Source organism: Gadus chalcogrammus, chromosome 19, assembly GCF_026213295.1.
Source record: "Gadus chalcogrammus isolate NIFS_2021 chromosome 19, NIFS_Gcha_1.0, whole genome shotgun sequence".
Taxonomy (NCBI): domain Eukaryota; kingdom Metazoa; phylum Chordata; class Actinopteri; order Gadiformes; family Gadidae; genus Gadus; species Gadus chalcogrammus.
The window spans coordinates 12488478-12501894 of NC_079430.1; the positions used below are offsets into that span (position 1 = coordinate 12488478).

A 13417-nucleotide genomic window follows, 5' to 3' on the forward strand; every position below is an offset into this window, starting at 1 on the left:
GAATATGTATGAATAAAATGGATGCTTGTATGCATGTTAATAAGGTACGTATGAATTAATCACAACAAGACACAAGCATGTTTCCTCTTCTCTCTGCCTCAGTCTCTCTCCATCCTAAAACCACACAGTCAAAAATCCTCATCTCGTTTGCATCCTCTAGTGGCCACAGTGTGAACTGCAGCATCGTGGCTGATCGCCAGCGAAAGTGAGTAGTATGGAACAGCAGAAGAATGTGTCAATAAAGCACCGTCGGTGTCGAGATATAAGAGGTGACGTGGATCAAATTGTATCCAAAACGGACGTCGAGCGAACATGATGCTACGTGAACGCCGTCCTGCTTCTTTAGCTGCTCAGCATCATGGGGTCATCCTTTGTCTCAGACAGATGTAGACCACCAGGGGAACAACAACGTGCCTCAACACAGAGCCTCACACGCTCTGTCCCTCAGCTTACACACAGCGGAGGCGGACCCACAGCGCTATGAAACATCCTGCATCCCACACTCTTACGTAACTCACTCTCTCTCTCTCTCTCTCTCTCTCTCTCTCTCTCTCTCTCTCTCTCTCTCTCTCTCTCTCTCTCTCTCTCTCTCTCTCTCTCTCTCTCTCTCTCTCTCTCTCTCTCTCTCTCTGGACTCAAAGCGACACATGAATTTAAGGATGGGAGGGAAGGAGGGGGGGGAAGCGGCCCGCAGTCCTCCACCGGGTCCTCAGTACGGAGAATGCTTCACTGATCCTCTCATCGCTCGCTTCCTTCCTGTGGCGTTGCTTTCGCTCCCCTCCTCTACTCCTCCTCCTCTACTCATCCCCCTCTACCTTCACTCTCTGTTTGCAGTCCTCATTTCACCTCTTTCTCTCTCTCTCTCTCTCTCTCTCTCTCTCTCTCTCTCTCTGCACCACAACAAGGTGAGGTCCTGGAAGGAGACTACACCGCCCCCATGTGATGAGCTCAGGAAGTGTCTCTCCAAACAATCCAACCGTCCAATGTGTGTGTGTGTGTGTGTGTGTGTGTGTGTCTCTCTGTATCTGTATGTGTATGTGTGACTGTGTGTGTGTGTGTGTGTGTGTGTGTGTGTGTGTGTGTGTGTGTGTGTGTGTGTGTGTGTGTGTGTGTGTGTGTGTGTGTGTGTGTGTGTGTGTGTGTGTGTGTGTGTGTGTGTGTGTGTGTTCAACAGTCGTTTAGAAATGGACGTCATTTAAAGGCCAAACCACCATCATTAACTTCTTAATCGTTTAACAGGATGCCGCATTGTGATATTACCCAAACACACACACACACACACACACACACACACACACACACACACACACACACACACACACACACACACACACACACACACACACACACACACACACACACACACACACAGGGCAGGGCAGGCGGTCCCGTGTGACTCACGTTGATGAGCTCGATCTCCCAGATCTTCTTCACCAGGTCCATGGAGGTGTAGCCGTTGACCAGGAAGGCCTTGGTGTAGTCGCCCAGCTCCAGCGACTCCAGCCACTCGGCCACCGAGGTGGGGTTGTTCCCGTCGTAGCCCACCGGCCGCACCTAACCCCAGACACACACACAAAGGGTTGTCTTTAGTACGTAGCTCGACATACATGCTAATATTAGCATGATTTCACTTTGCAGAGAGAACATTAAACTATACCAAATCTCCAAAAGTTAAATTAAGAGAGAGAGAATTTTAGAGAGAGAGAGAGAGAGAGAGAGAGAGTTTGAGAATGAGAGTGAGATTGGGTGAGAGAGAGGGAGAGACCTCTCTAACAGGGTACCTGTTCTCTAACAGGGTAACTGTTCTCTATCAGGGTACCTATCCTCTATTAGGGTACCTGTTCTCTAATGGCGCGTTTCCACTGCAGGGTGCGGAACGGATCGGATCGCAAATGTGCGGATCGGGTCGCGTTTCCACCGCCAAAAGTGGGCGTGACCCGGACTTAGCCGTACCCGAGACCAGACGCCTGAAAGGGTCCCGGGAAATTCTAGCTACACACCCCCTCCGTTGATTGGTCGACAGAATCATCACTTCCGGGTGACGCGGGGATAAAAACAAACAAACAGTAGCCTCGAGGTATTATTCTTTACAATTAACATGTCGCGTAAAACGCTTGCTTGGGCGAACAAGGAGGTGGAGACGTTCGTCTGCATTCTTGGGGAGGAAGACGTTGTTTACGATGTTTACGTAGCTGCCGCGGTGATCGACATCCGGCCTACCACAAAGGGTACTGTCGGCAGTGGAAACGCAACCTCGGAACTGAGCTGGGCTATACCGCCCCCTCCCTACCACATCTTTGCGATCCGATCCGTTCCGCACCCTGCAGTGGAAACGCGGCATAACAGGGTACCTGTTCTCTAACAGGGTACCTGTTCTCTATCAGGGTATCTGTTCTCTAACAGGGTACCTGTACTCTCTAAGGGGCCACTCACACTAGGGCCGCGCCCCCGTGCCCGAGCTCATTTGCATACTAAAGTCTAGAACGTTTGGCTAGTTTGACCACACCATCCGTATTCCAGCACGGTACAGCCCCTTGGCCACGGCACACTTGGGAGAGGTGTGCCGTGGCCAAAGTAAAGATGCTAATGAGATGACACGCGCACACGCGCGGATACGCAACGTGAGCTGGATGACGTAGTCCTTGCGCGACCCTTCTTTCTTTATAGGTCCATGCCCTTCTTCCCCACAACAATCATTTTAAACAATGGCGGCAAGCGGTTCACGAGTGGATTTACGTTGGTGCGATAGTGAAGTCGAGTGTTTACTTGAAATTTGGGCCGACGACAGCATTCAGTCGCAGCTGGACACCACGCTTGGTGATGACGTATTTATCGTATTACGACGTGATGACGTATGTATGAAGGAGCAGTCGTGCCCAGGCCACGGCCTTTGGGAGCAGTGTGACCAGGGGCCAGCGGGGGGAGTGGGGAGGGGGGGAATCGTGCTGAATCTTCCTGCAGCACGGAACAGGCAAACGGCCCTAGTGTGAGTGGACCCTAACAGGGTACCTGTTCTCTGACAGGGTACCTGTTCTCTCTAACAGGGTACCTGTTCTCTATCAGGGTACCTGTTCTCTCTAACAGGGTACCTGTTCTCTGACAGGGTACCTGTTCTCTATCAGGGTACCTGTTCTCTATCAGGGTACCTGTTCTCTCTAACAGGGTACCTGTTCTCTGACAGGGTACCTGTTCTCTATAACAGGGTACCTGTTCTCTATCAGGGTACCTGTTCTCTCTATCAGGGTACCTGTTCTCTACCTGTTCTCTACCTGTTCTCTATCAGGGTACCTGTCCTCTCTAACAGAGTACCGGTCCTCTATAACAGGGTACCTGTTCTCTACCTGTTCTCTAACATGGTACCTGTCCTCTCTAACAGGGTACCTGTTCTCTACCTGTTCTCTAACAGGGTACCTGTCCTCTCTAACAGGGTACCTGTTCTCTAACAGGGTACCCGTTCTCTAACAGGGTACCCGTCCTCTCTAAAAGGGGAACCCGTTCTCTAACAGGGTACCTGTTCTCTCTAACAGGGTACCCGTTCTCTAACAGGACACCTGTTCTCTAACAGGGTACCTGTCCTCTAACCGGGTATCTGTTCTCTATCAGGGTACCTGTCCTCTCTAACAGGGCACCTGTCCTCTCTAACAGGGCACCTGTCCTCTCTAACAGGGCACCTGTCCTCTCTAACAGGGCACCTGTCCTCTCTAACAGGGCACCTGTCCTTCCTACAGAGGTACCTGTCCTTTCTATCAAGGTACCTGTCCTTTCTATCAGGGTACCTGTTCTCTAACAGGGTATCTGTTCTCTATCAGGGCATCTGTTCTCTCTAACAGGGCACCTGTTCTCTAACAGGGTATCTGTTCTCTAACAGGGTACCTGTCCTTTCTAACAGGGTACCTGTTCTCTAACAGGGTACCTGTCCTTTCTATCAGGGTACCTGTTCTCAGTATTGATTGTATGAACCTAGTCTTTCATGTTCAGATGTAGTAGGCGTGATGTGGGTGTCTCACCCTGGGCAGAAGGCGGATGGCCTGCAGGAGGCGCTGTCTGTGGGACGAGTTGAGGATCCCGATCTCCAGCAGGTCCTGGTCCTCCACCACGTTGCTGCCCTGAAGGGAGGGAAACCGTCAGGTGTTAGCATAGCATAGAAGCCTTAGTGTAGCGTAGCCTCCCACCCTACAGCCCTAGACCAGAACAGTCAGGTGGCCTGTTAGCATATCCTAGCTGCAACATTGCAGACCAACACCCCAATGACACGTCAGTTTTTAGCATGTTGCCGTAGTCCGTAGGGTAGCGTCACCAACACCACGGTGATACATGGTAGGTTACCGCGGTAACGGAGCTGGACTCTCTGAGAGAGGAGATTGTCACTCTGTTAGCTGTCATAGAAGCGGACCCATTCTGAGGTTTTTCTGTTCAGGAACACAGCATAATAAATTGATAAATATGGGACAACCAGACCCAAACTAAAATTAACCACAAGGGGAGGGTCGTCTGTATGCACACACGCACTATACCGAAACACACCCACACATGAGCATTTCCATAAGCCAACACATTCAACCCATTATGACTCTGCGCTGGGTGGTCCCGGGGTCCCGGCCCGTAGTGCTGGGTCTCCCAGCCCAGGGGGACGAGGGTTCGAGTCCCCAGCTGACCGGTGGATCCACGCGGAGAACTCAACCCGTCCTGACACTGAGCAGACGAGCTGCATCTCAATTCACCGTGAGCTGCTTCACAACGACGTGCAAAATCATAGTAAATAGTATGCGCTTAAAATATGCAGTGAGGTTTTCATGCATAATGCAACATGCACGTCACCTACCTACCCCCCCCCCCCCCCCCCCCCTTGATTCTGTCACTGTCGCCTCCGCCCCCCCCCTCTCAGGAGATGATGCTGTCACTCCTCAGGAGATGATGCCCCCCGCCCTCTCAGGAGATGAAGCTTCCCCCCCGAGGGGACGATGATGTCACTGTCACCTCCGCCCCCTCCGTGTCCAATGACTTTATGAGCTGCTGCTAATACGCATGACAACACGGATTATAGAGCATCCCCTGCTCCATGTCTCTGTGCCGTCTGGGTCAGGGCCCCAGCGTTACAGACCACCAGCTAGAGACCTCAGTCTTAAAAACCCCCGGCTGAAGACCCCAGCGTTACAGACCACAGCGTTACAGACCACCAGCTAGAGACCTCAGCGTTAACGACCCCCGGTTGAAGACCCCATCGTTACAGACCACGGCGTTACAGACCACCAGCTAGAGACCTCAGCGTTAACGACCCCCGGCTGAAGACCCCATCGTTACAGACCACGGCGTTACAGATCCCAGCGTTACAGACCCCTAAGTGGAGTCCTCCGGGCAGCTCCCATTCAATACTCTGCAAACAATAGCATTCAGGGCTCTGCAGTGTGTACATATAAACAGACATATGTACAGTCACAGCCAACACACACTCCACCCCTACACACACACACACACACACACAGTGGGTGTTGCATGACATTTCACAGCCAATTAGTTTGATGGACGACCTTTCAACACCATGTCAATCATCCCGCCTACTGAGATAGCGAGGGATGAGAGAGAGAGAGAGAGAGAGAGAGAGAGAGAGAGAGAGAGAGAGAGAGAGAGAGAGAGAGAGAGAGAGAGAGAGAGAGAGAGAAAAAAGAAGAGGAGGATGATGATGGAGGCCAGCTGGGTGATGAGGTGCATGCGGTGGTCGATCAGACTGGTTATACATGGGTACAATATTATCCTCCAGCTGTAAAATAACACCAGGCAGTGGATAGCCTACGAGCTCTGCTCTAATAGGAGAGCAATCAAACAGCAGTGTTCTCTGTGCTCACACACACAGTCACCCCCACACACACACACACACACACACACACACATTGACAAACAACTTTGCCACACATTTGCATCAACATGCTATGATTTGAGAGTTATGAGAGTTATCTCTCCAGCAGGTGCGAGGTGATGATGTCAGGTCAGGGAACGTGTGCTCATGGACTCGCTTCCTGCTGATGGATCTTTTATTAAGGGTAGCGATCAAGACAAACTTACGACGGAGTATTAGGGCCGTGAAGAAAAAAAGAAAAAAATGAAGAAAAAACACATGAAGAAAAAAAGTATTTTTGGCGTGACGAGATTAAAGTCGACACGTCGGCTTTAAAGTCTACATGTCGACATTAAACTTGAAATGTCGAGAATAAAGTTGTAATATCATGTCGACTCTAATCTCGACATGTCAAGATTAAACTCGAATTGTCGAGAATAAAGTTGAAATATTATGTCGACTTTAATCTCGATTTGTCGACTTTAAAGTCGACATTAAACTCGAAATGTCGAGGATACAGTTGAAATTAGTTGGGAGAGATAGCAACCGCTCCACAGGGCCTGCACTGAATCCAATGGCTTGTGTGGATCATTTGGTAAAATTGTATTTCAGAATCGGGTTTAACAATAAAGAGATCCTCGCTGTTTTAGCGCAGAGCCACAGTGTGGTGATTAGTGTAAGGACGCTGAAAAGGTTGTGTGTTCATGTGTGGTCCTTTTACTCCGTCATACAAACTGCAGTTTGAATGACACACGATAAAATGTGTGACAGCGAAAAACAAAACCCTGTCCCATCCCGGTGCAACTGCAAAGACATACTGTCCCATCCAGACAGCAAAACACACTGACCAATCCTCACTCCAAATACATTGTCCAATCCACACTGCAACTGCAAAAAACAGATCCTTCTCTCATGCCTACTGACTACTTTAGAAGCACATCATCATCTGTTCATTCATCTCCTAAGTAGCCCACCTTTATCCACCATGAAGACCACCTGTATCCACCATGAAGACCACCTGTATCCACCATGAAGACCACCTGTATCCACACGGCGTCATGCCCAACATGAGGCCACGTCTAGACCAACGCGCACTCAGCCAGCGTGGATCAGAGCCTCTTCCGTGTCCCTGAGAGAACAAACCCCTCTAGTGACACCGCCACCTTGAACCAGAACACTGATAAACAACACCTCATCCCAGCTCAGTCCCCTCAGGCATCCAGTATCGGTGCCTTAGAACCAATAGTACATCAGAGGTCATGTTTACTCTGAATAGTGTTGGTGCTTTAGAACCAATATTACATCAGAGTCAACATGGCATCTGATGTAGTGCTGTTGGTGTTTTTGAACAGCGTATCATGTTGTTGTTGTTGTTGCTCTCTGTTGTTCTTTTCCATCATAGTTCTATCTTCCAGTCTAAATGTCTTTCTGCTCAGAGGTGGAATGGCTCATGTAACACGCATTGATCCTCACTGGTTCATTGAGGAGGGGAGGCTCGCTCTCCCCTTTCACCTCCTGCTGCTCGCCGTCCCCCTCCATCTCCTCCTCCCCCTCTCTCCTCCTCATCCTCTCCCTCCTCCCCCCAGACACGCCCACCTGCTCCCCACCTCTCCCTCCTCTCCCAGCATCCTGATGCTGTCCCCAGCCTAGCCCCCTCCCTCTCTCCCCTCACCTCCACCTCTCTCCTCCCTTTTTCCTCCATCACTCTCTCCCCCTCCTCTCCCCCCCTTCTCACCTCCCCCTTCCCTAACCCCCTCCCCTCCTCCTGAGCTCCCTCTACCCGACCCTTGACCACCCCCTGCTCCACCCGCTCCTCCACCTCCCTCTCCCTGACCCCTCACCCGGTCCCTTCCTCCTCCACCTCCCCCTCCCCCTGAACCATTCACCCCACCACCTCCTCCACCTGCTCCTCCCCCTGCTCCACCCTCCACCCTCCACCCCCCAACGATTGGGAGAAGGTTGAAGGGGTCAATCCATGAGCTCTGCTACTCTACCATGGGGACCGTGTGACCTTAAAGGAGGAGTAGTTAGGAACTCTGAAGAGCAGAACAATGTGTGTTTGTGGTGAAGTACCAAAGCAGCGGTAAACAGCTCTTAAATCTCACCAGATATCAGCCCTAGAGTTCGCTGCAGCGTCGACGCTCCAAACCCCATCCCCGAGCAGGGATTGTGTTCGCACAATACGGAGACAGAAATAGAAAAGAGTGGGGGAATAAATCCTCTTTCTCTCTCTCTCTTTGTTGTTTCTCCCTCGTCCGTTCAGACGTCAGCACGGGACGATGGATGTTTGTTTCAGTACCAAAAATATACTGTATGTTGTCAAAGTGTCATTGTTGTCATGTGGTCATGAATAAATAACGTGTTGATTAAATACAATAATAGAACAGCAATACAAAACATATGCACGGCATTCCCCTCATTTCTCTTCATGCCAAAATGATGCACTATGTATGCATAGAAATCATAGGATTCAGCATGTGTTATGGACCTGGGTGGTTCTCCACTTCCTGCTCCTCCAGCTCCTCTCCCCCTGCAGTGCTGCCACTTCATGGAGTTCACCATCGCCTCCTTCCTCCTCCCTCCTCCCTCCTTCCTCCTACCTCCTTCTTGCCTTCGTCGATCCCCTTTCTCTCTGCCCTCCCTCCCTCAGACGCTGCTTAAATTAGCATTGTTTCAACTTATCTGAGTTTCCTTGAACCAGGGTGACGTTTCGCCGTGCCTTAAAGGCCGAAAGAGGAGCCTGGGACTACAGCAGGTTAACTACCCCCTCTCGACCTGTTTCAGAGTCCAATAGGATATCAGAGTGATAGCTAGAGGAAGTAGCACCCCTCAATCCCTGGCCAGGAGGGTGGCGCTCCCACATTGAAACACACAATATTGTGTGTGAGCCCCCAGGGAGCTCCTGGTGTCCCTCTCCCCTCTCATCTGCTCTTCATCGCTCTGATCATCCAATGATCCGAAAGTCCTTATTATTTACACGGTCAGGCACACAAAGACAAGCATGCAGGAAAACAGACACACACGGACACACACACACACACACACACACACGTAGGGACACCCGGGATATGACAAGATCACAGAAATACAAACAAACAAACACACATGCAGGACGGGAAAATAACACAGAAACACAAGAAGACAAACACAGAAACACACACACACACACACACACACACACACACAAACAAACACACTCACTTTATAAGCTAAGCCCATCTATCTTGGGCTCTTGTGACGTCCATGACCCTAGCAAACCTTGGAGCGTCAACAGAACAGTCTCCATGACAACATCCATCCTTTCTCCTCAGCAGCACCTGTCCCTCACTGGCTTGGGAAGAATAACATGTGTCTGTCTATACATAGGCAATGAATATTGATACATGTGAGTGTGTGTGCGCGTGTGTGTGTGTGTATTAATCATAATAATTTATTGATTTTAGATATGAAATCTAACTGTAATAATAAGAGAGAATGTGAAGTCAGATATGATACTGAATTATTAATAATGATGATGAATGCTATTTAGAGCTGGTTCCTGCACTTAGAATGCAGAGTGGAGCCTTAGAGGAGCTCACTGTAGTTGTGTTCTGCATTTCTATGTTCTGCTGGTCGTCTTTAACGAGAACTCTTCCACCTGGACCATACATCTCATATCTTACTGACCGATGCAGCCAGTCAGTCCCGAACTGACTGAACGCTGCGGCTGTGATCGCAGTAGGGGCAGCATTGACATCCTGTGGCCCTGAAACGGCTTGAAATTGATGGATCGGATTATATTCCAACATTATGCACAGGATCCCTTCAGAGAAACACTAATTTATTCTTCTCCTCTCACTTCAGCCTCTTTGGGGATCAACAAATAAATAATAAAAGCCGTTCTCCCTTTTAATCCGTGTTGGTTAATGATAGGCTAACATGGATGTTAGGCAGGGTTTACTAGGGATGTTGCGTATAGGAAGGCTGCAGACATCAAACTGCTGACAGACAGCTGTCAGCTTTCCACCTCACCAGGAGGTCTTCTGAAGTTACATGAGAGTGTGGATATTCAGAAGGGACCTCTGTTTCAACTCCACCACGATAAATATTAATCTGATCTGAATGCAGTTCTAAGGAGCGAGGAACGGAATATAAAACACACAGTTAGAGGGAAGAGGAAGAGGAGGGAGAGGAGGAAGAGGAGGAGGGTTGGGAGACTCCCCACTCACAACAAATTATTGACAAAGTGCAACCAATGCCCAACCTTCTGTGTGTGTGTGTGCGTTTGTGCGTTTGTGCGTGCGTGCGTGCGTGCGTGCGTGCGTGCGTTTGTGCGTGCGTGCGTGCGTGCGTGCGTGCGTTTGTGCGTGCGTGCGTGCGTGCGTGCATGCGTGCGTTTGTGTCTACATTAATGATGATGTTAATGATGCATCAGGACTGAAGGAGCTAATTCCTGTTCCCCAGGTGAAGCAGATACTGGTAGCACCAGTGATTATCCACAATGCGACCAGAATCCATGATGATATCACAACACTGATAACACGACACCAGCTCAGAAACACCTCATCAGCTCCATGCCTTCATCACGTTCGGTCTTGTCTGTGGTCTTGTGACAGAGTGGGCTTACATCCCTGAGTCTCGTGGGTTAGAACTATTAACATACAGTGTGGAGGAGCGGCTCAATGGTCTAAATGAGCAGTTATGGTTGATATATTCAAACCCAATACAACAACATGATCTCTGGTCTGGGATGTTATGATGATATAACTCTGGTCATGGTCGCTTGGTTGAATAAAGCTCAGTAAGAGAATAGTGTATTTTTATTGGTCCGATTTGGACAAAAACAGAACGCTGATCCAACACCAATGATCAACGGTCCAACTTTGAATCAGCTTATGTGCAATGTTCACGTTAATTACTGTCTAAGTTAATGTGTAATCTAGTTACCGTGTTAAAGGATTACTTTACTAATAGTAATAAATCATGTGTTAGCTTATGCATTACCTAATTGATTGGATAGTTGCTTCATGTGTGTAAGGTCTGTTTCTGTTTCCTCATGCAAACGCTACAATGTCCTATTAGACTTTAGCCATTTGACAACAGCATTTAACCCCCCCCCCCCCCCCCCCCCCAGTTCAGGGACATCCAGCAACCAATTAAACAAACAGCTTTAGCTTTTAGCGCAGGCATTAGCACTCATAGTAGTGGACATGAACTGATACAGGCTGAGTGGACGGGATACCAATAGATGGATGAGGAAGGAAGGAAGGAAGGAAGGAAGGAAGGAAGGAAGGAAGGAAGGAAGGAAGGAAGGAAGGAAGGGGGAGAGAGAGAGAGAGAGAGAGAGAGAGAGAGAGAGAGAGAGAGAGAGAGAGAGAGAGAGAATGACGTCGTGGTTATGATATGAAGGTCTGGCGCCTAACAGTTCTCCCTCAGATATGGCAACAAAGGGCAGCAGAGCATCTGGTTATGAAACATAACTCCTCTCATCTCACGATCTGACCCATTTGTAAATGAGTTAAGAGGACATCAATGTATCTCCAAGACCTAATTAAAGAACACATTTAATGAAGGAGAGATCTCGTTGGCTATGCCACCCACAAAAAACACCAACACACACACAGACACTCCTCAAGATCAAAAGTGTTAAATTATGATGAGTGCCAGGTGTTTTCTCTCCCTCTATCTCTTTCTCTCTCTCTCTCTCTGGAGATGAAAGGTGTGCTTCAAAGAAAAACTGTAGGCTGGGAAAACTAAGCCAACGTCTGGCGAAAACGGACGCTACAGGTGGCTGTCTACACATGTGTGACTGTGTGACTGTGTGACTGTGTGTGTGTGTGTGTGTGTGTGTGTGTGTGTGTGTGTGTGTGTGTGTGTGTGTGTGTGTGTGTGTGTGTGTGTGTGTGTGTGTGTGTGTGTGTGCGCATGTGTGTGTGTGTGTGTGTGTGTGTGTGTTTTTGTGTGTGAGTGTGTCTGTGTGCGTGTGTTTCATTTGCATTATAGTGTCTTCTAACACCTGGGGGCACTATGTTACACCTGGGGGCACTATGTAACAACACACCTAGAGTCACTAAGTAACATCTGGGGGCACGATGTAACAACACACCTAGAGTCACTAAGTAACACCTGGGGGCACTATGAAACAACACACCTAGAGTCACTAAGTAACACCTGGGGGCACTATGAAACAACACACCTAGAGTCACTAAGTTTGGAGGAGGAGGTTTGGACCCCCTCACCCTTCCTGCTGCTCCTTGCTCATTAATGACACCAACACCTTTCAGGTGTTTGGAGGAAAAGCCTCCATCCCTAAACTGTTAGATATATAAAGGGAGGATAGGATGGTGTAGTCGTGGTTAGGAGTGCATCTCCTGGTCCAGGGTCCTCTAACGTCCAAAGCCTTCTTCTTCATCCCTTGATAACCCCAACCTGAAGCACCAGAAGCTCTCATCCATCATTAAACCAACTGCATCGGGTCACTCTGCAGGTCAACGCTTTCACCCAAGGGACTTGGAGGTGAGCTGAGGACCGATGTGCAGCAGATCTAGCTGTCAACACCGGACCACAACCACAGAGCTGAGATGTTCCCTCACCTTCCCCCCATCAGAACCAGTGCTCCCATTCAACCGTGAACTGGAAGAGAACCAGTGCTCCCACTCACCACTCACTGGAACAGAACCAGTGCTCCCACTCACCATGAACTGAAACAGAACCAGTGCTCCCACTCACCATGAACTGAAACAGAACCAGTGCTCCCACTCACCATGAACTGAAACAGAACCAGTGCTCCCACTCACCATGAACTGAAACAGAACCAGTGCTCCCACTCACCATGAACTGGACATTGTCGAAGCCGTTGGCCAGCAGGTGGTTCTCGTACTGGACCAGGCCGATGGAGTCCAGCCACTGGCCCACAGACTGCAGCGGGCAGCGGGGTCCTATGAGGGGGTGAAGGGGCAGGCGCTTCAGGAGAGAGTAGCCGTCCACTCGGTAGCAGCGGCAGTCGGGCTGGGACAGCTGGCACTGCCACATCATGTTGTGGCGCGCAACGTGGCTGTCAAAGGATCCAGCCATAGGGCATCCAAGGGGGTGGAGGGTGGAGGGTGGAGCAGGGGGAGGAGCAGGTGGAGGAGGTGGTGGGGTGAATGGTTCAGGGAGAGGGGGAGGTGGAGGAGGAAGGGACCGGGTGAGGGGTCAGGGAGAGGGAGGTGGAGGAGCGGGTGGAGCAGGGGGTGCTCAAGGGTCGGGTAGAGGGAGCTCAGGAGGAGGGGAGGGGGTTAGGGAAGGGGGAGGTGAGAAGGGGGGGAGAGGAGGGGGAGAGAGTGATGGAGGAAAAAGGGAGGAGAGAGGTGGAGGTGAGGGGAGAGAGGGAGGGGGCTAGGCTGGGGACAGCATCAGGATGCTGGGAGAGGAGGGAGAGGCGGGGAGCAGGTGGGCTTGGAATGGGGGGGGGTGGGGGGGGGTGGGGGGGAGTAGTGGGAGTGTCTGGGGGGAGGAGGGAGAGGATGAGGAGGAGAGAGGGGGAGGAGGAGATGGAGGGGGACGGCGAGCAGCAGGAGGTGAAAGGGGAGAGCGAGGTGGACTACCTCTCACTCTCTCTCCCCA

The 13417-nt window shown here is 50.3% G+C and overlaps 1 protein-coding gene across 1 annotated transcript in view; it reads right to left on the reverse strand.

Moving 5' to 3' along the window:
- anks1b (ankyrin repeat and sterile alpha motif domain containing 1B) overlaps positions 1 to 13417 on the reverse strand; it is a 55995-nt gene that overhangs the window by 1315 nt on the left and 41263 nt on the right. Inside the window, exons 14-16 of the mRNA XM_056579009.1 lie at positions 12644 to 12750; positions 4008 to 4106; positions 1369 to 1554 (exon numbers count right to left, since the gene is read on the reverse strand). Coding sequence (XP_056434984.1) covers positions 1369 to 1554; positions 4008 to 4106; positions 12644 to 12750 — 392 coding nt within the window. The remainder of the gene's footprint in view (positions 1 to 1368; positions 1555 to 4007; positions 4107 to 12643; positions 12751 to 13417) is intronic.